We start from the raw sequence: 22805 nt of genomic DNA on the forward strand, positions 1-22805 counted from the left end.
ATCAACTCTTTGGTCACATTGCGCATATGATGATGTCCTACCGAGTGGGCCCAGAGATACCTCTCCGCTTACACGGAGTGACAAATCCCAGTCTCGATTCGTGCCAACCCAACAGACACTTTCGGAGATACCTGTAATGCACCTTTATAGTCACCCAGTTACGTTGTGACGTTTGATACACCCAAAGCACTCCTACGGTATCCGGGAGTTGCACAATCTCATGGTCTAAGGAAATGATACTTGACATTAGAAAAGCTTTAGCATACGAACTATACGATCTTTGTGCTAGGCTTAGGATTAGGTCTTGTCCATCACATCATTCTCCTAATGATGTGATCCCGTTATCAACGACATCCAATGTCCATGGTTAGGAAACCGTAACCATCTATTGATCAACGAGCTAGTCAACTAGAGGCTTACTAGGGACATGGTGTTGTCTATGTATCCACACATGTATCTGAGTTTCCTATCAATACAATTATAGCATGGATAATAAACGATTATCATGAACAAGGAAATATAATAATAACCAATTTATTATTGCCTCTAGGGCATATTTCCAACAGTCTCCCACTTGCACTAGAGTCAATAATCTAGTTCACATCGCCATGTGATTAACACTCACAGGTCACATCGCCATGTGACTAACACCCAAGAGTTTACTAGAGTCAGTAGTCTAGTTCACATCACTATGTGATTAACACTCAATGAGTTTTAGGTTTGATCATGTTGCTTGTGAGAGAGGTTTTAGTCAACGGGTCTGAACCTTTCAGATCCGTGTGTGCTTTACAAATCTCTATGTTATCTCCTAGATGTAGCTACCACGTTCCATTTGGAGCTAATCCAAATAACTGTTCTGCTTGGAGCTATTCTAAATTGTTGCTCCATTATATGCATCCGGTATCTTTACTCAGAGCTATCCGGATAGGTGTTAAGCTTGCATCGACGTAACCCTTTACGACGAACTCTTTTACCACCTCCATAATCGAGAAAAATTCCTTAGTCCACTAGTTACTAAGGATAACTTTGACCGCTGTACTGTGATCCATTCTTGGATCACTCTTGTACCCCTTGACTGACTCATGGCAAGGCACACTTCAGGTGCGGTACACAGCATAGCATACTGTAGAGCCTATGTCTTAAGCATAGGGGACGACCTTCGTCCTTTCTCTCTATTCTGCCGTGGTCGAGCTTTAAGTCTTAACTTCATACCTTACAACTCAGGCAAGAACTCCTTCTTTGACTGATCCATCTTGAACACCTTCAAGATCATGTCAAGGTATGTGCTCATTTGAAAGTACCATTAAGCGTTTTGATCTATCCTTATAGATCTTGATGCTCAATGTTCAAGTAGCTTAATCCAGGTTTTCCATTGAAACACTTTCCAAATAACCCTATATGCTTTCCAGAAATTCTACATCATTTCTGATCAACAATATGTCAACAACATATACTCATCAGAAATTCTATAGTGCTCCCACTCACTTCTTTGGAAATACAAGTTTCTCATGAACTTTGTATACACCCAAAATCTTTGATCATCATCAAAGCATACATTCCAACTCCGAGATGCTTACTCCAGTCCTTAGAAGGATTGCTAGAGCTTTGCATACCTATCAGCATCTTTTAGGATTGACAAAACCTTTCGGTTTGTATCACATACAACCTTTCCTCAAAAATCGTCGAGGAAACAATGTTTTGACATCCTATCTGCAAGATTTCATAAATAATGCAGTGATCGCTAACATAATTCCAACAGACTCTTAGCATCGCTACGAGTGAGAAAATCTCACCGTAGTCAACTCCTTGAACTTGTCGGAAAACATCTTAATGACAAGTCGAGCTTTCTTAATGGTGACATTTACCATCATTGTCCGTCTTCCTTTTAAAATCCATCTGTACTCAACAGCCTTATGACCATCAAGTAGTTCTTCCAAAGTCTACACTTTGTTTTCATATATGGATCCTCTCTCGGATTATATGGCCTCGAGCCATTTATCGGAATCCAGGCCCACCAGCGCTTCTCCATAGCTCGTAGGTTCATTGTTGTCTAGCAACATGACTTCCAAGACAGGGTTACGTACCACTCTGAAGTAGAACGCATCCTTGTCATGCTACGATGTTTGGTAGTGACTTGATCTGAAGTTTCATGATCACCATCATAAGCTTCCACTTCAATTGGTGTAGGTGCCACAGGAACAACTTCCTGTGCCCTGCCACACACTAGTTGAAGAGACGGTTCAATAACCTCATCAAGTCTCCACCATCCTCCCACTCAATTCTTTCGAGAGAAACTTTTCCTCGAGAAAGGAACCGATTCTAGAAACAATCCTTTAATGCTTTCGGATCTGAGACAGGAGGTATACCCAACTGTTTTTGGGTTGTCCTATGAAGATGCATTTATCCGCTTTGGGTTCGAACTTATCGGCCTGAAACTTTTCCACATAAGCGTCGCAGCCCCAAACTCTTAAGAAATGACAGCTTAGGTTTCTCTAAACCATAGTTCATACGGTGTCATCTCATCGGAATTACGTGGTGCCCTATTTAAAGTGAATGTGGTTGTCTCTAATGCCTAACCCATAAACTATTGTGGTAATTCGATAAGAGACATCATGGTATGCATCATATCCAATAGGGTGCAGTTATGATGTTCGGACACACCATCACACTATGGTGTTCCAGGCTGTATCAGTTGTGAAACAATTTCCACAATGTCTTAATTCTGTGCCAAGCTCGTAATTCAGATATTCATCTCTATGATCATATCATAGATATTTTTATCCTCTTATCACGACGATCTTTCAACTTCACACTGAAATTACTTGAACCTTTCAATAATTCAGACTCGTGATTCATCAAGTAAATATACTCAACATCTACTCAAATCATCTGTGAAGTAAGAACATAACGATATCCACTACATGCCTCAGCACTCATTGGACTGCACACATCAAAATGTATTACTTCCAACAAGTTGCTTTCTAGTTCCATTTTACTGAAACGAGGCTTTCAGTCATCTTGCCCATGTGGTATGATTTGCATGTCTCAAGTGATTCAAAATCAAGCGAGTACAAAACGGTCCATTTGCATGGAGTTTCTTCATGCATATATACCAATAGACATGGTTCGCATGTCTCAAACTTTTCAAAAATGAGTGAGTCCAAAGATCCATCTACATGGAGCTTCCTCATGCGTTTTATACCGATATGACTTACGTGGCAGTGCCACAAGTAGGTGGTACTATCATTACTATCTTTTGGCATGAACATGTGTATCACTACGATCGAGATTCAATAAACATTCATTTTAGGTGTAAGACCATTGAAGGTATTATTCAAATAAACAGAGTAACCATTATTCTCCTTAAATGAATAACCGTATTGCGATAGACATAATCCAATCATGTCTATGCTCAACGCAAACACCAATCTCGATGGTAGAGGGAGCGTGCGATGCTTGATCATATCAACATTGAGAACACTTCCAACACATATCGTCAGCTCACCTTTAGCTAGTCTCCGTTTATTCCGTAGCTTTTATTTCGAGTTACTAACACTTAGCAACCAAACCGGTATCTAATACCCTGGTGCTACTAGGAGTACTAGTAAAGTACACATCAACACAATGTATATCCAATATACTTCTATCGACCTTGCCAGCCTTCTCATCTACCAAGTATCTAGGGTAATTTTGCTCCAGTGGCTGTTCCCCTTATTACAGAAGCACTTAGTCTCGGGTTTGGGTTCAACCTTGGGTTTCTTCACTAGAGCAGCAACTGATTTGCTGTTTCATGAAGTATCCCTTCGTGCCCTTGCCCTTCTTGAAACTAGTGGTTTCACCAACCATCAACAATTGATGCTCCTTCTTGATTTCTACTTTCATGGTGTCAAACATCACGAACATCTCAAGGATCATCATACATGTCCCCGATATATTATAGTTCATCACGAAGCTCTAGCAGCTTGGTGGTAATGACTTCGGAGAAACATCACTATCTCATCTGGAAGATTAACTCCCACTTGATTCAAGTGATTGTTGTACTCAGACAATCTGAGCACAAGCTCAATAATTGAGCTTTTCTCCTTAGTTTGCAGGTTAAGAAAATCGTCGGAGGTCTTATACCTCTTGACGTGGGCACGAGCCTGAAATTCCAATTTCAGCCCTCAAAACATCTCATATGTTTCGTGACATTTCAAAAAACATCTTTGGTGCCTCAATTTTAAACCATTTAACTGAACTATCATGTAGTTATCAAAACGTGTATGTCAGATGTTCACAACATCCACAGACAACGTTTGAGGGTCAACACACTGAGCGGTGCATTAAGGACATAAGCCTACTAAGAAGCAATGAGGACAATCCTCAGTTTACGGACCTAGTCCGCATAATTGCTACTATCAACTTTCAACTAAATTTTCTCTAGGAACATAACTAAACAGTAGAACTAAAGCGTGAGATACGACATAATTTGCAAAATCCTTTTTGACTATGTTCAGGATAATTAAGTTCATCTTATGAACTCCCACTTAGATAGACATCCCTCTAGTCATCTAAGCGATTACATGATCCGAGTGAACTAGGCCGTGTCCGATTAACACGTGAGACGGACTAGTCAACGTCGGTGAACATCATCATGTTGATCGTATCTTCTATACGACTCATGCTCGACCTTTCGGTCTCTGTGTTCCGAGGCCATGTCTTCACATGCTAGGCTCGTCAAGTTAACCCTAAGTGTTTTTGCATGTGTAAATCTTGCTTACACCCGTTGTATGTGAACGAAAGGATCTATCACACCCGATTAACACGTGATGCTTCGAAGCGACGAACTGTAGCAACAGTGCACAGTTAGGGGAGAACACTTCTTGAAATTTTAATGAGGGATCATCTTATTTACTACCGTCGTACTAAGTAAACAAGATGCATAACATGATAAACATCATATGCAATCAAATAGTGACATGATATGGCCAATATCATGTAGCTCCTTTGATCTCCATCTTGGGGCTCCATGATCATCTATTACAAGAACATGATTAATCTCATACATTACATATATCATTCATCACATCCTTTTGGCCATATCACATCACATAGCATACCCTGCAAAAACAAGTTAGACGTCCTCTAATTGTTGTTTGCATGTTTTACATGGCTGCTATGGGTTTCTAGCAAGAACGTTTCTTACCTACGCAAAACCACAACGTGATATGCCAATTGCTATTTACCCTTCATAAGGACCCTTTTCATCGAATCCGATCCGACTAAAGTAGGAGAGACAGACACCCGCTAGCCACCTTATGCAACTAGTGCATGTCAGTCGGTGGAACCTGTCTCACGTAAGAGTACGTGTAAGGTTGGTCCGGGCCGCTTCATCCTACGATGCCGCCGAATCAAGATAAGACTAGTAACGGCAAGCATATTGAACAAAATCAACGCCCACAACTACTTTGTGTTCTACTCGTGCATAGAATCTACGCAATAGACCTAGCTCATGATGCCACTGTTGGGGAACGTAGCAGAAATTCAAAATTTTCCTATGTGTCACCAAGATCTATCTATGGAGAGACTAGCAACGAGGGGAAGGAGAGTGCATCTACATACCCTTGTAGATCGCTAAGCGGAAGCGTTCAAGAGAACGGGGTTGATGGAGTCGTACTCGTCGTGATTCAAATCACCGATGATCCTAGCGCCGAACGGACGGCACCTCCGCGTTCAACACACGTACGGAACGGAGACGTCTCCCATGCCTTGATCCAGCAAGGAGGAGGGAGAGGTTGATGGAGATCCAGCAGCACGACGGCGTGGTGGAAGTAGCGGGATTCCAACAGGGCTTCGCTAAGCGCTGCGGGAGGAGGAAGATGTGTCACGGGAGGGAGAGGGAGGCGCCAGGCCTTAGGTTGGTTTGATCCTCCTTTTCCCCACTATATATAGGGCCAAGGGAGAGGGGGAGGTGCAGCCCTTTCCCCTTCCTCCAAGGAAGGGTGCGGCCAAGGGTGGGGAGGAGTCCATCCTCCCCAAGGCACCTCGGAGGTGCCTTCCCCCTTTAGGACTCTCCCCTTTTTCTCTCTCTTGGCGCATGGGCCTCTTGGGGCTGGTGCCCTTGGCCCATATAGGCCAAGGCACACCCCCTACAGCCCATGTGGCCCCCCGGGGCAGGTGGCCCCACCCGGTGGACCCCCGGGACCCTTCCGGTGGTCCCGGTACAATACCGATGACCCCGAAACTTGTCCGATGGCCGAAATAGCACTTCCTATATATAATTCTTTACCTCCGGACCATTCCGGAACTCCTCGTGACGTCTGGGATCTCATCCGGTACTCCGAACAACTTTCGGGTTACCGCATACTAATATCTCTATAACCCTAGCGTCACCGAACCTTAAGTGTGTAGACCCTACGGGTTCGGGAGACATGCAGACATGACCGAGACGTTCTCCGGTCAATAACCAACAGCGGGATCTGGATACCCATGATGGCTCCCACATGTTCCACGATGATCTCATCGGATGAACCACGATGTCAAGGACTTAATCAATCCCGTATACAATTCCCTTTGTCTATCGGTATGTTACTTGCCCGAGATTCGATCGTCGGTATCCATATACCTTGTTCAATCTCGTTACCGGCAAGTCTCTTTACTCGTTTCGTAACACATCATCCCGTGATCAACTCTTTGGTCACATTGCGCATATGATGATGTCCTACCGAGTGGGCCCAGAGATACCTCTCCGCTTACACGGAGTGACAAATCCCAGTCTCGATTCGTGCCAACCCAACAGACACTTTCGGAGATACCTGTAATGCACCTTTATAGTCACCCAGTTACGTTGTGACGTTTGATACACCCAAAGCACTCCTACGGTATCCGGGAGTTGCACAATCTCATGGTCTAAGGAAATGATACTTGACATTAGAAAAGCTTTAGCATACGAACTATACGATCTTTGTGCTAGGCTTAGGATTAGGTCTTGTCCATCACATCATTCTCCTAATGATGTGATCCCGTTATCAACGACATCCAATGTCCATGGTTAGGAAACCGTAACCATCTATTGATCAACGAGCTAGTCAACTAGAGGCTTACTAGGGACATGGTGTTGTCTATGTATCCACACATGTATCTGAGTTTCCTATCAATACAATTATAGCATGGATAATAAACGATTATCATGAACAAGGAAATATAATAATAACCAATTTATTATTGCCTCTAGGGCATATTTCCAACACACCCATGGATTGCGCCTTTCCCAGTAGGCGTTGTTGATGGGGGCTGGGAGAGCGAGGACGGCGTCGATGATGTCATCCGCGGCGGTCGGCGGCGTGGTGGATGAGCGGTACATCCACCAACGGGCGCGCTGCCTGGGGTCGGGGGAGCGCTGCACCCCACGCATCGCCCACAGGAGAATGGTCGCCGGCGGGACGGTGCAGCCGGCAGGGAATGCACGCTGCCTTTCGGCAGGTGTCATCACCTTCACCAGGCCGGGCATGGTTCCTCAGCATCTCCGCGCTGGGGAACCAGCGCGCGATCTCCCTGTACTGCACGCGCAGCTTGCGGTTGTTGCCGGCGAGCTCTTCGATGGCCAGCTGCCAGTCCATGGCGACGGCGGTGGGGGTGGCTCTCGGCGGTGGTTTCGACGGGAGAAAGGGGGAAGAGGAGTGGGCGGTGCGGGCGGCGAGTGGGCGAGTGATCGAAGAGAGCGGTAGGTGGACACGTATTAAAGGCAGAAACCGAAACGACTAGTTATACTAAACGGACGTTCACCACGCTGGCGGCCTCAACGCACTCTCAACATAGTGCGTGCCTAACTAAATATAAGTAAAATTGCGGATGCTATTAAAACAACATCACTAGTACTATCCTATTGGTATTGAACCCTTGGTTACTACCCACTGGTCCTGGGTTCGATCCCCAGGCCAAACTATTTTTGTGCAATTTTTTTGGATTTACAAAATTAATATGTCAGTAACTTCTTAGGGTTTTTATTTTTGTGCAATTTTTTTGGATTTACAAAATTAATATGTCAGTAACTTCTTAGGGTTTTTTCGACTCCGAGGCACCCTAAATGCCCTAGTGGAGACATTTTAGGTTTTGTCGACGCCGAGGAACCCTAAATGCCCAAGTGGCGACATTTTGGGTTTTGTCGACGCCGAGGCACCCTAAATGCCCAAGTGGAGACATGTTGGGTTTTGTCGACGCCGAGGCACCCTAAATGCCCAAGTGGAGACATTTTAGGTTTTTTCGACTCCGAGGCACCCTAAATGCCCAAGTGGAGACATTTTAGGTTTTGTCGACGCCGAGGCACCCTAAATGCCCAAGTGGAGACATTTTGGGTTTTGTCAACACCGACGCCGAGGCACCCAACTTGTTGCAACACATCATAACACATCATATCAACAGCATGAAAACTAAGATCATCATCATATCAACAATGAAACTATGCTCATCATCACAACAACAGAATGAAAACTTGTTGCAAAACATCATAACTAATAAATTCATCATCACATCATCATAACCAGAGTATCATAGTGCATCACAACCATTAGGTACATTACATAGTCCACCACTTGGACTTGAACTAACTGGTTTCAACATGAAATTCTTAATACTCTTCATCACAAACTAGCCAAAAAGGCTGAATTAAACATGTTTCAACATTACATCACTTCTTGCTGCTTTGAGAACAATTGAACCATTCAGACATCTTGTATGATGGCTTTCTCACTCTTCCAGTACCTGACAGTCTTGGTGGTATGAATGTTTTCTTTCCCCTTGACCTAGCAGCAGTAGCAGAAGATGAACTAGGCCTATCAGCAGCAGAAGAAGATGAACTTGGCCTTGTTGGAGCAGGAGCAGAAGGAGCTGCCCTAGGTACAGCCCTAGTTGCAGTCCTAGCTGCAGCTGGAGCTCTTGCCCTTGCTACTAGTGGAGCTGTCCTTGGTGTTGCACTGGTTGCAGCAGGAGCTCTTGCCCTTGCTGCTGGTGGAGCAGATAGAGCTTCCATTGGTGCATCAACTCTCCTGTTTTCCTGCAGTGAGAACATATAGACAGATTAGAACATAGTATTAAATATACACAAGATTTAACATGCAGTGACAACATATATAAACAAGATTTAACTTGGTGTTGGTTCCTTCTCATTGCTAGGGCTGACTTTAGATTTTTGTGGCAGCTAGTATACTTATGCCCTGTCAAGTTGCATTTGCTGCAGGTTATTGTTGCCATCCTTGAAGTATCTTTGGGAGCTGACTTCTCAAACTGATTCTTTCTCCTCTTAGTCTGCTTCTTTCCTGGCTTGTCTCTGAAAACTGGTGGCTCTATGTCAAGGGTCCCAGTATTTGGCCATAGATCAGGCACAGGATACACAATTGGATTGTAGGCTGCTTGGTACATTGGTTTCTTGAAGAAATCACTAACAAAATCTTCTGGATGAAGTTTTGCCTTGTTAATTGCAGAAACACCATGCTTGCAAGGAACACCAGTCATGTCCCATTTGCTACACCCACATGTGTGCACTTGCAGATTTACTGCATATGTGCTTTCTCCACTGCTAACCTGGTATAGATCAGGTCCTGCTTTGATTGACTGACAATATCTAGCATGGTGTTTTGCTTCTTCTAACTTCTCAGCATATGTTGGGCATATCTGCCACTTGGCTGTCTCAGTCTTGGTCCTATTGGCATTGAACTTAACTAGCAATTTTGTTCTGATGCCATCAACCATGGTTTTAATTGGTTTCCCTCTCACATCAAGTATCATTTTGTTGAACACTTCACTAATATTGTTAACAACCAAATCAGTTTTACAATTCTTGTCCATGGCATGTCTAGCCCATGTATGCTTGGGTATCTTTCTAAGCCATTTCCAAGCTGCCTCACACTCTCTTTTCATGCCTTCCATTGCTTGTTCAAAACCATGCTCAGTATATGAATAACTAGCCTGATCCATATACTTCTTTAACTCTTCACCTCTAAAGCCAGCTGTTTGAAAGTTCTGATAAATATGTCTAAGGCAGTATCTTTGAGGGCAATTTGGGAAGACATTGTTTATGGCTTTAAGAAGGCCCTGTTTAAATAACTAGTGTTCAAAATATAGTATAACAACACACTATTTGACAGTACTAAGCATGGTAAAACTTCAGTAAAAATAAGAATTATGATGTATGAGGTACCTTTTGTCTATCAGATATGATAGTGTACTTGTCATACTTTCCTGACTCACCACCAAGAGCATACTTGAGCTGGGTTAGAAACCAGGACCAGCTGGCAGTGTCCTCCTTGTCAACAATAGCAAATGCAATGGGAAAGATTTTGTTATTACCATCTCTTCCAGTTGCAGCCAATATTTGTTTCCCTGTTGTCAACTTAACAAAGCAACCATCAACACCTACAACCAAACATAACACATTAGCACCAAACATAAACAAAAGCAATGGCAAATATGTTGGGAAAATAATTATGCAAGTACCTATGAAGGGTCTGCAACCATTTAGGAAGCCCTCTTTGCAAGCATTGAGGCACATGAACAAGCCATGAAATCTAGGGTTTTTGCTAGGATGAAGCTTTAAATGCTTTGTTGTCACAATGCATCTACTTCCAGGATTGGTATCCAGCACAGCTTGGAGGTAATCCCTTATCCTAGTGTATTGTGCCCTCTGATCTCCTTGGACAACTTCCTTAGCTGCTTTCCTTGCCCTGTAGGGCATGTGAATGGACACTTCAATTCCATGTTTTTTCTTCAATTATTGTTAAGAGGTCTCATTGGTGGCAACAGAAATTCAGTTTAGAGTGTTAAAATCCAGTTAACAGTGTAAACAAAATTCAGTTAACAGCATACAGTTATCAATAAATTCAGTTAACAGTTAACAGTGTTCACAATATTCAATTAACAGAGTTAAAATTGTTGGCAACAGAAATTCAGTTAACAGTGTTAAAATCCACTTAACAGTCTTCATAAAATTCAGTTAACAATATACAATGTTCAATAAATTCAGTACACAGTTAACAGTTTACTGAAAATTCAGTTAACAGCTAACACTAACCCTAATGCTAGAACCCTAACACTACAACCTTAGCCGTACTACAACTACCCAAGAACACCAACCATAGAACCCTAACACTACAACCCTAACCCTAGAATACCAATCAGGGAAATGACAAAGGAGGAGGAGGATGACTTACTCCACACCGCCAAAGGAGGAGGCAAAATGGTGGCTGCCCGTCGGATTGGCCTTCACCGCCTGGGCGAACGTAGTAGCCACCGCGTATTCCAACGACTTCGGCGGCGACGGCGGTTGGGGAAGAGGCAGCGCGCTCGACGGATTGGAGCTCCCGCAGAACTCCGGTGGATCTCTAGCACCGCCGCCCGGAGCATCCCCACCGGCAGCAACTCCCCCGCCGCCGTCCACACCACTAGGTTTCGTCGTCGCCATGGATTGGAGCTGGAGGGAGAGGACGGAGCAGATCTGGTCTGGTCGGGCGCCGTCGGTCGGTCGGTCCGGCTCGACAAGATGTACGCTCAAATGGCACCGTCAGCGCGTCCGTTACGCCATGTCACGCATATTGGGCCCCACATGTCGGAAACGCCCTCAACCGAGCCAAATGACATGTTCAGTGCAATCTGCAAAACTGTTACTGAATCCGCGGTGGCTTTTACAAATGATTAGCGACCACGTTGTTTTCTGCAAGATAAGCCCCAAATGTGGTGGTTTCTTGCAATTAACTCAAGCAGGTGTTGCTAAAGACAGCAGAGAGACAAGGGCAGCCCCCCTCGCTGTGCATTCATGCCTCTGTTCGTCCCTTCCCCTGCTCAATTTACTGCATTCATTGACCACTAAGTTCTGTGATTGATATATATATCCTGCTAATTTGTTTTCTCAGTGCTTCTCCGTTTCCAATGGCGAGGCGGATACCTTTACACAGGAGATAGAGAAGCATATGATTGCTGCCTTCTCTGTTTTGGAGCTACGTCTCACAACCAATGGCCATGTTTATGGAGCATTTGTGTTTAAACTCCTTGGGATGGATCAAATTCATTGTGGTATGCAGAAGCTTAAGATCTTCCTGCAGATATCAGTGGTAATTCTCTGCTCTTATCGTAATCGTATAACCTGATAATACATTGTGTGGTAATTATAGCTTTCTGGTTTTAGATGAAAAAGAAGATGCCCACCAGCGGTGGTGGACCTTGAACGAAATTTGAGAGGGGGGTGGGCATTTTTTTCTCTTCATAAGATATGTGGATTTTTTGGGTGATGATGCACACTGCTTAGGAAAAAATCAACACCACGGCCTGCTGCATGCTTCTTGTTTTGCCTTTTTTTAAGAAGCTATCACCTGAAAAGAGATTGGGCCCATGAAGCAATTACATGCCTGCTTATAGTAGTGCTCCAATGGTGCAATGTGCTTGCCTGTTCGGCCTATAAAGCAGATAGGCCCAAGGTGTTCTAGGCACTTGGGAAAGGCTTCTCATTTGTACAACCAAAAAGAACGGGCCATCGATTGGTCAAATGGCATATTGCAGAAACGGCTGACGGGTTATTGGAAAACTTTCAATTTTGCAGGAGGGGCGACAGCCCATGTTCTCCCCACTGAAACTCCACCACTGCCCACTAGATTGTCACTGTGATTCTTCAGACTGGAGGTCACAAACTATCTCCTTGACTGCTCTTGAAGAAGTGGAGATCAACGGCTTCAAAGGAGCAGAACATGAGTTTGATTTATTGAAACTGATACTTAGATCTGCACCAATTCTTAAGAAAATGACTGTGAAGCTTTCATAGGAAGCCTCATCAAGTACGGATGGATGCGCAAAAATATACAACATCCTCAAGGCTTGTTCTTCCGTGGAATTCTATATTTATCATGGCTCTGGTGAGTATGTGTTTTGTATGTTAGTTTAGCATGCTCCTAAACGCGTTAAGGATATAACTGTTAATCCTTGTAAGTTTGGCCAAAACCTGAAGTCAAGCAGTTAGTTGCTTTCATGTTTTGCAAAATCTCTAGGGTGATTCAAATGTGGCATTGACATGTGCAAATTATAAAGGCTGGTGTATAGTTTTATCCTAGTTATTACTGAATATGCTTTACTGCTGAAAGTGTGTGTGCAAACTCTGGTATCATTATCAAATAGAGTTGAATGGTGTAGTGGGCGATAAACAATTTGAATGTTTTTATGCAGTCTTCCTTGCCTTTTTCTTAATGCAATCTGCGCGTTGAATATTTTATTATGCCATTGTATTTTGCATCAGTATTTCACTATTCAGTAGCAAAATGCCATTGTATTTTGCGATATGTATTTCACTATTCAGTAGCAAAAGGACAGTTTCTAGCTTACCTGAACTTAATGTCTCATCTGAATTTCATTGTCCTTGTTTAGTTCCAGTCAAATTCTGTTTGAGTACTACTCTGGTATTTGGCTCTGCCGTCAGCATGTACTGTGTTTTATTTGCCAGTGACAGTAAATCTTTATTCATGCAACGACATTTCGATGCTGACCAGAGCGTGTTTGGTCTTGCCGCCTCTGCAGGGTTAATGCTGGGCAGCCAAAGTTGGTCCACGACTTGATTTTCATGCTTACGTCGTCTGTGGATCCGTGGTGCGCATCGACAAGACCTTTCTTTCCCACGGCGGCCAGTTCTGTAACCTGGTCTAGGAATTACGATTTTGCTGTGTTGCTTCAACCGGTTACCTGAGGTGTTGTTGTTGTTCTGTCAGTGTGCTGTAGCTTTATATATGGCTCTAAGTGGTGGACTCTTAGTTAGATGACATTCAGTTATCCATGTAAATGCACTGAACCAATGCCAGTCATGTACTCCAGGCTAGCGACCAGCTAACCCTATGATTTCAGTTACCTTCATCTTGGCAACGCACTGTGTGTTGCCACCAGCAGGAGATGTTAGCTTTGTGATTATATGAGCCACATTCCCTCTGTGGTCTGCTCACCCTCTTAACTTGGGAGTTGCTTTCGGTTCCCTTGCTTTTCTCAACTACTGCACCCTAGTGAATGTGCTTCACCCACCCAAAACCAACCCTATCTACCCAGGAGCCACACTTGAGCACAAACACATACTGACCGGAACCCCTCCAGCGACCTAACACTCACATCTCTCACTCATTTCCCCTGAGATTGTTGCAGTACACTTCTGCAGCATGTTTCCACACGTGTGACACGGTGTGAGGAGCAAGAGCAAGATACAGGACAAGTTCACGCGGTGACCATGCGGGCTGACGGCCAGAGCGGCGCGCTCTGCAACATTGCACCACACGCGCGGGCAGCCCAGAGTACTTTGCGCCAGCCTCATCCTTGCAACCTTTCGCAGCACCAGCGCTGGCTTTCCCCCTCGGCCATTTCCTCCTCGTGACGCCACAGCCGACCGTTGCTTTGCTTGCACTTCTCCCTTAGAGCAACTATAATAGGGCGACCCATTTCGTCCGCCCGCGTTCGCTTGGGTCGGCGCGGACAAAAATGAAGGCCCAACGTGCCGACCCAAACTCAAATCGTGTTCGCCTGGCGTCCGCGCCAACCCATTTCCGGCCCAAAATTGCGCCTGGAATGCGTCGGCGCGGACGTGCCGCGCGTCTCCTCGCCGTCCGCCGTGTCTCCACCTGACGGCCGTCCAACTACGACGGTCAACATTATTTATGACGACCGTTCACCTTGGGCCCATGCGTCAGCGACGGCGGTCGTCCTTTTTTAAGCCGGGCGTGCGGCGGGGCCGTCCTCATCCACTGCCACTCGCCCCCGTCCCCATCTGGCCACCCCTGCCCCATGCCGGCGACAACCCTAGCCACCGTTAGCATGGGCTTCTTCTCCGGTATCGGCAGCAACGGCAAGGGCAAGGCCCCCGCCCTCCCCGCGCCGCCACGCGCTCCCCGGCAGAGGCAACGCATCAATGTGCCAGTACACCAGCCGAGTGGCACTAGCAGCACCGCGTGCCTCTGCCGTACCCCGACGCGACGCTGACACATATGACTGGCATTTGGATCCGGAGAGGATCCCAGTGCCGGCGGGCGTTGCTGACGCCGGAGCAGCGCGCCGAACCGCACTACGCCGTCGACTCGCCCAACTGGGCTCCGTCAAAAAATGTTTCAGTTATAATTGTCTTGGCTGGTATCATTTGGATCTGTGTGTGTGATCCTGCTTATGTTTATCCGAGAGTGCATACTCCTTTACTGATCAAGAATTGGCCAGACAAGATTTATTTATAGCCAGTTAACTGAGGGCAATCTTGAGCTGAATCTTTGAGTTGCAACCCTGACAGCATGTTCTCTTTTCTTTTCTTTGCGTTTCCCTTTCTTTTGGTCCTGTGAATATTTACCTTTCTTTTTGCAATAGAACTATGAAGTAGGGCATTGCACTGCTGTTTTCTGGGTCAAAAGATATATAATCTTGAGCCGAAAAGAACATCTCTACAAGCTGCTGGGGTGGCTAGCTAGCATGGTGGGCGGTGTCTCTCCACCGACGCGCCTTTGTTCTGCGGCACCGACAACGATCGCCTCCTCTCCAGGGTTCGTCGCCATGCCAGCCCTGAATCTACCTGCCTCTCAGCCATCGCCACTATGGCATGGCATACTCTCTGATCATCGCGGCAGCCGCTAGTTCTGGCGTGGAAACCGTCGACTGTCCTGGACTCAGTGGCCAGCAACTTGTCCCTAGATGCCTGCTCTCATCAGCCCTCACCAAATTTAGCCCATTTTCCATAGCTAAAGAGACCGGACGAAGATATAAGTCATTCAGCGTATTCTTTTTGGCAGAGGCAAAAGATTTGCCCCATCGATATCAATTTAGAAGATAATTGCCCACTTAATTCAGCGTATGTTCGTTTCACTTTGAAACAACGATATTGTATATGTATAGTATACACATGCATGCCTGGTACCGCGCGCTTGCCTTGCCGGTGGGCATGAAATCGTTCCTGAAATACTGTTTCATTTAAACAGAAGCTTCCATCTACTATACTCTGTGAGCAACAATACGTGCTGTCTTCACAGTGGCGGCAATTATGGTGTTGATGATTTCACAGGAAGCATAACTTCATGGTCTCTTGTCTGGAGAAAAGAACAGGAAGATTGAGAATCATGGAAATTGGTAGAAAAAATAGAAAAATAATAAGTCCTTTTTAGCTAGTCCCACTAGGACAAGTGGTACTTGATTGTTGGCCCTGCATATTAATCCGTGTGCTGATGCCTGAACCTGAGCATGATCCAGCTTCAATGCTCCAGAGCAGCTTCTCTGATGCAAGAGATTGCGCATGAATGTCAAGTGATCCCGCTTGGAAGCGATTTGCTGTACTAACTCGTTTATTAACTTGCCGCATGCATGAATATAAACACTTTCTTCAGTATGAATTGTATAACTAGGTAAGTATTTGAGTACTGCAATTTTTTGTATGGACTTGCTAATTCCTATCTACTCCCCCGTTCCTAAATACAAGTCCTTTTAGAGATTTCATTATAAACTATATACGAAGCAAAATGAGTGAAACTATATTTTAAAAGACGTCTATATACATTCGAATGTAGTCTTTATAGTGGAACCTTTAAAAGGACTTATATTTAGGAACAAAGAGAGTAGATGAGAAAGAATTGACAAACCGTCTAATTTGTGGGCGTGGTGCAGTCGGCGAGGTGGTGTTGGGCTCTGTGGCGGTGGCTCCAGTTAGCGGCGACCTCATCTTCTCATCCTCCTCGCGGTGGAGGCGCGTCGACGTGCTGCTTTGGCGGTGGATCAGGGCGACGTGCCCTGATCCGGTGGGTGTCGGCCATCAGCGGGATGCAACAGCGCTGGCTATTCGGAGCCGTGCGAGTGGCTGCTCTGGTCGGCTCTCGGCTGCGAGGGAATTGGAGTTGCTACTCCCGACCTACATGGCCCGCCAGGCGTCACTGCTCGGTCGGGGCGGTGCTTTGGTGAGGTTGTGGTGGTGTGCTCTGGCTGGCGTGGTGCTGGTTTGGGCTACTGGACTTCCCTCTTAGAGCTAGTTTGCATGGTGGGTGTGGGAAGCGTTGGTGGCTTGACGGAGCCCTTGCTGCAATGGTGGCTTGTCGGAGCCCACGCTCTCCATGGCTGAGCGTTAGGGTGGGTTCTAGACCCATGCAACATGAAAATCCTTCATAAAAGCGTCGATGGAGGGTGAATGCTTGTCATGCTCCTTATATAAGTGACCCAACATCTCACACACCGCACACCAATCGAAGAGCTATCATACTTCACTAGGAAGTTTTTCCTTTTACCACCCCTTATGATCCACACCGCATTTTTGGTAGGTTTGCTCACATGAATTTTCCGTCGAGCACAGAAGAAATTGCCCGAGAAATCAAGTGAGCTACCATTCTCAGCAACAAACTCGCCCACCTTGGATGTAAGAGATGGCACACGATGACCATACATGCCTGCAAGATCATGTATCTGAATCCACAACTTCAGGCGGTTAAGTTGAATACTACATGGTTTGGAGAATTCATCGTCAGGAGCCATGAGCACACTGTCGTCGTGGAAAGTCCACGGTCCACCCTCCATTACCTTTTCCCAATCACCCGAGCAAGAAAACTACTCCCTCCGTAAACAAATATAAGAGTGTTTAGAATAGTGATCTAAACACTCTTATATTTCTTTATGGAGGGAGATCTAAACACTCTTATATTTCTTTACGGAGGGAGTACATGCTTGTGTTTTTCCTGTTTTTTGTTTGCCTGTTTAGGCCGGTTTTAGTCATTTTTTCATTATTTTCTTTTTCTTTTACATTTCAGTTTACTTCTTTCATTTAAATTTTAGTGATGTTTTTTTTTCAAATTCATGAACTTATTTTCTTGACTTTATGAACTTTTATCAATTTCAATTCCTTTTCAAATTCACGATTTTTTCTTAAATTTGTGAACTTTTTGTTCAAATTCATAATCCTTTTACAAAATTTTGAATTTTTTCTCAAATGAGTAATAATTTTTTCAAATCTATGAACTTTTTTAAAATTTCAAGAAATCCATGAACTTTTTCCAACCCATGATCATCTTTTAAACTCGTGAACTTCTCTCAAATTCATGAATTTTTTTCAAATTTATGATTTTATTTAATTTTCGCAAAATACATTATATATTTTTGAAATCCATGAACTTGATGCAAGCTCGTGAATTTTTCTCAAATTCATGATTGTTTTTTAAAATTTATGATTTTTGTTTCAGTTATCCACAAACTTTTTCAAATCCATGAACAATTTATATACCGTATAATTTTTTCCAAACAGGTGAACTTTTTTCTAATTCATAAACTCTCTTCAAATTCGTAATTTTTTAGATCCACGAGCTTTTTCAAATGATTGACAGTGCGGAACCAAAGAAGCTACTAATGAGTTTTTTTTTAGAAGAAGCTACTAATGACTTTTTTTAGGGGGGAGCTACTAATGACTCGTGAGGGCGAAATGTTTTTTTTTTAGACAAGGGCGAAATGTGGTGGAAACGGAAGAAGCGAGCAACGAGCCCGCTGGCTGGGCCGGCCCACGCGAGATGGCTGTGAGCGCCAGCTTAGCGAACTCCTTTCCTACAGAGGCCCATCAAGGGCCCACGCGTGACCGCTCCAAAACCCACCTCCTCCTGCCCCCTCGCAGAACGAACGGAACGGAACAAACCCCATCGCCATGGCCGCCGCCGCCGCCGCCGCCGCGAGGTCGCGCGCCACCGCCGCCGCCGCGTGGGCTCGCCTGATCTCCCACCGCCACGTCGCCGCCGCCGGCGCGTCCGGATCGCTGCTGCCCCACCTGGCAGGCCCGCAGATCGCGCCCCAGCGCCGCCACTTCGCCTTCTCCTCCGTCTCCCCCGGCGCCGGCGGCGGGGGCAGGGACAAGGAGCCGCTGTTCACCGAGCAGACCGTCTACGACCTGCTGTTCCAGCTGGAGCGGGAGCGGCAGAAGGAACGCGAGGATCGGCGCAAGGCCGGGGCCGGCGGCGGCGGCGAGAAGGGGGACGAGGGGGAGGAGGAGGAGGAGGAGGAGGACTTCATGGGCGTGAAGCCGCTGATCGAGAAGCTGGAGCGGCGGAACGCCAAGGAGGCCAACCTCCCCGACGAGTCCTTCCTGGAGCCCAGCGACTCCGAGTCCGACGAGGACGACGAGCGCTTCTCCTCCGACTCCATCCGCCGCCGCGTCGACGAGTTCGACCGCAAGTGCAAGCGCCAATCCGAGCTCCTCCGCTCCTTCGCCGAGGCCGGTATGCATAGCTTCCCCTCCCCCCTCCATTCCTCTCCATTTCCACCACATTTCGCCGTCATGAGTCATGTGAATCCATGGCTGTCCTCTTATACAATGCATCAAGCACACGGCATGCCACACGTATATGTAGGAAAATATAGGGTTGATTGTTGGAGAGGAAAAGTACATCCTCTAATAAATTCGGTATAAGATACCACATCTGTAAAGCCTCACATATATATTACCATGACCTGACTGAGGTATTTGGTTTGTGTATGTAGCAGTGAGCAAATGTACTATAACTGTCGGAGCGATCTCTGTAAGCACAAATAGCTTAATGGCCCCAATATCTTAATTAGTAAATTGTAAAGGAATCCATATATGTTTTGCTCTGCCTGACCACAGGCAATTTTGCGCTGACAACCATCAGTCACAGATACAACAAGTGATGCATTTCCATTTCCTGAATGTTGCTTTGTTCCTGAATGTCGCTGACAGCCATCACAGTCACAGATACTAGTCATGTATTTCCATTTCTTGAATGCTGCCATGTTCCTGAACAAATCTCCTTCTGCGTTGATGTTGATGTTGCCGAACAGAGACCCTTGATGATGCTCACAAGATCATGACGAAGATCGACAAGTTCGAGCAGCGCCATCTGAGCCTGCCGCTGGAGTACAGGGTCATCGGGGACATGATGAACCGCCTCAAGGACTCCACGGGGAAAGAGCGCTTCATCCTCCTGCAGAAGCTGAACCGGGCCGTCAGGCTCATGGAGTGCAAGGAGGCATACGACCCCAGCAACCCCGCAAACTTCGGGCTTATCCAGCACCAGCAGGTCGACTCTCCGGACGATGTGATTGATAACGCTGGCTTCGACAAGGAGAAGCAGATGATCCAAGGAGAGAGCCTCGATGACGAGGATGAGGAGTTCAATGAAGACAAGGAGAAGGACGATATGCTCATCGAGAAACTAAATGCTATTGAGAAGAAGATCGAGGACAAATTGGCGGACCTGGATCATACGTTTGGTAAGAAGGGCAGGGTTTTGGAAGAGGAAATAAAGGATCTGGTGGAGGAGAGGAACTCCCTGACGGACAAAAAGAGGAGGCCTATGTACAGAAAAGTAAGTGATGCTTTATCACTGGAGTTCATTGAATTGTTATAGCAGGCACCTTATGGCTGGGCGTGCCCTTCATTGATGTTCTTAATTTTACATTTGTAACTCCATTGTGCCAACCGCATTGTTGCCTATACTAACACATTTGGTATGCTTTTGACAGGGTTTTGATGTGAAGGTCATTGATGTTAATCGGACATGCAAAGTTACAAAGGTGAATGCTCTTTTTCTGGATGTTCATAAATACTAGTTATAGATTATCCCTATGATTAATTCTGCATTTCTCTTCTCAGGGAGGCCAAATAGCAAAATACACAGCATTGTTGGCAACTGGAAACTACCATGGTGTTGTAGGTTTTGCAAAAGCTAAAGGTCCAACAGCAAAGATTGCAATACAGAGGGTATGGATGTCCCCTGTTCCAAACAATATATCGAACTTATATTTGAGCTATTGAATCATTTCCTTCCTCTCCATCTATATCATCCATTCCACTATTAGCTCATTTTCTTTTCTCGTTTGTGGTTTACACATGCGAGTCTCAAGCGATGGTGACCAAGCTGTGCATATGTGTGTACAGTACAGGGTTAGCATGCAGATTAATAATATTGATAGTGAAACATGGGTTATATATCTTATTCATTTCAGAACTGGGAATTCAAATTGCTGAATATGTCCAGCTTTATATTTTTTTTGATGCAAGATGCTAAATCTGGTAGATTCATATGACATTTGCTTCCACTGGAAACAAAATTTGCTGGTCCAGTACGGCCCGTAAGTTTGTTATATATCTAGCTATGTTTTTAAAGCGTCCTTAAGGCGACGCCTAGGCGTCGAAGCGCTCCCCCTCCGCTTTGGAAAATCGACCGCTTTGGGCGCCTAGGCGCCAAAGCGCCCCCCCTCCCTAAGGCGGTAAGGCGTCGCCTTAAAAACATAGATATCTAGTGAAATTTCTCTAAAATAGTCATACTGAATTGTCAATGCTGGCATATGAGCAATACTTTTCTGGTATATGCAGATATTCTAAATACTTTTCTGAATCTTAGATATGGTAAATACTGAGTTACTACTACTTTTAGGCTTCAATTGTAATTCAATACCTCAACTGAAAATCCTGGCTCTTACATGACATTTGCTTCCTCTCAAAACAAATTTTTTTGGTCCAGTATGGCCCATAGGATAGTATGTATAGTGAAGTTCCTTAAAAATATAGTCGTACTGAATTGTTAGTTGCTTAATATGTTCATCTGGATAATGCTTATTTAGTATGCAGATATGCAAAATAGTAAATTCTGAGTTATTACTATCTTGGGCTTCAGTTGGATATGGATACCTCAACTAAAAAGTTCAGCTCTTACATGAAGCTCCTTGTTCTGTTTCCACTTTCCAGGCCTATGAGAAATGCTTCCAGAACCTACATTACATGGAGCGTTATGAGGAGCACACAATTGCTCATGCAATTCAGGCCAAATATGAGAAAACAAAGGTAAAATATACACATCTGGGCATCAAATCGGCTTCTTCTTGATCAGCTGCTGTAAGGCATCTTTTCTGGATATGATATCTCACTGTGTTGCATCTTAAGATCTACCTCTGGCCCGGACCAATGAGGAGCGGGATGTGCGCCGCCGGCAGGACTGTCGAAACTGTGATGTATCTAGCCGGGTTTAGCAATGTCAAGTCAAAGGTGTGCTTATGCTGTACTAGACACTAGACAGGACCACTAGTCACTCTGGATTTGCAAAGTGGTAACCTTATGTCTTTATTGTTATTATCTTGCAGATTATCGGATCGAGGAGCCCGCTCAATGTTATCAAGGCTCTCTTCATAGCACTGAATGCCGTGCGTGCTCTATTACTCGGGATATTTACTTACAGTGCTTTTGTGTCCTCCGGCTTTCGTTCCTAAGCGATCTGCTATCTGTATTTTTGTTTGTTTTGCAGATTGAAACGCCCAAGGATGTGGAGCAGAAGTTTGGACGGACTGTTGTGGAGTCGTACTTGTTGTAGCGAGGTAGTCATCTGTTTCTGTTTGTGGAGATCACGTCACGTCAGGCCTGCTGGAGTGGCAAGGGAAGACCGAAAGGAGGAGCCGGTGGCAGATCCGACCATGAGACCTCTGTTTGCATCCGTGATCCCAACTATTTGTTTGTCCTGCGACCGGTCCCCTGTTAACCGGGTACTGTAATATTTTGAACTGATCAATGCATAGTGTAACCAGATAGCAGGTGGTCATATTTACTTGGCAAAGAGAATGAAGGCCACGTTTGGTCGCTGTTTATTTGGTTTTGTTAGCAGATATTATGCAATTCTGTCATGGTGGCCTGCCTGGTTGCTTGGGAGGTTAGATCTTAGATGGATCCAAACTTGGTAGAATGAATAAAAACCCTTGGTCTCTTGTTCTTCTGCTCTGCTACCCCTTGGTTTGCTCGTTTCATCATTCATATATACTGTATGTTCAAGTCTACGGAGAAGTAAACAAATTTGCTGGAGCTGGCTGACGGATGT

At 45.1% G+C, this 22805-nt stretch overlaps 1 protein-coding gene across 1 annotated transcript; it reads left to right on the forward strand.

Moving 5' to 3' along the window:
* The first annotated feature begins 18587 nt into the window (after nucleotides 1-18587).
* On the forward strand, nucleotides 18588-22703 carry LOC125519424 (Ribosomal protein S5 family protein). Its single transcript, XM_048684234.2, has 8 exons — nucleotides 18588-19199; nucleotides 19780-20306; nucleotides 20464-20514; nucleotides 20594-20701; nucleotides 21689-21784; nucleotides 21884-21985; nucleotides 22081-22140; nucleotides 22242-22703. Exons 1-8 carry the CDS (start codon nucleotides 18632-18634, stop codon nucleotides 22305-22307), a joined length of 1578 nt encoding a protein of 525 aa, XP_048540191.2. The 5' UTR covers nucleotides 18588-18631; the 3' UTR covers nucleotides 22308-22703.
* Nucleotides 22704-22805: the final 102 nt, after the last annotated feature.

The sequence above is a fragment of the Triticum urartu genome, chromosome 7A (genome assembly GCF_056163025.1).
Source record: "Triticum urartu cultivar PI428250 chromosome 7A, HENAU_Tu73, whole genome shotgun sequence".
Lineage (NCBI taxonomy): Eukaryota > Viridiplantae > Streptophyta > Magnoliopsida > Poales > Poaceae > Triticum > Triticum urartu.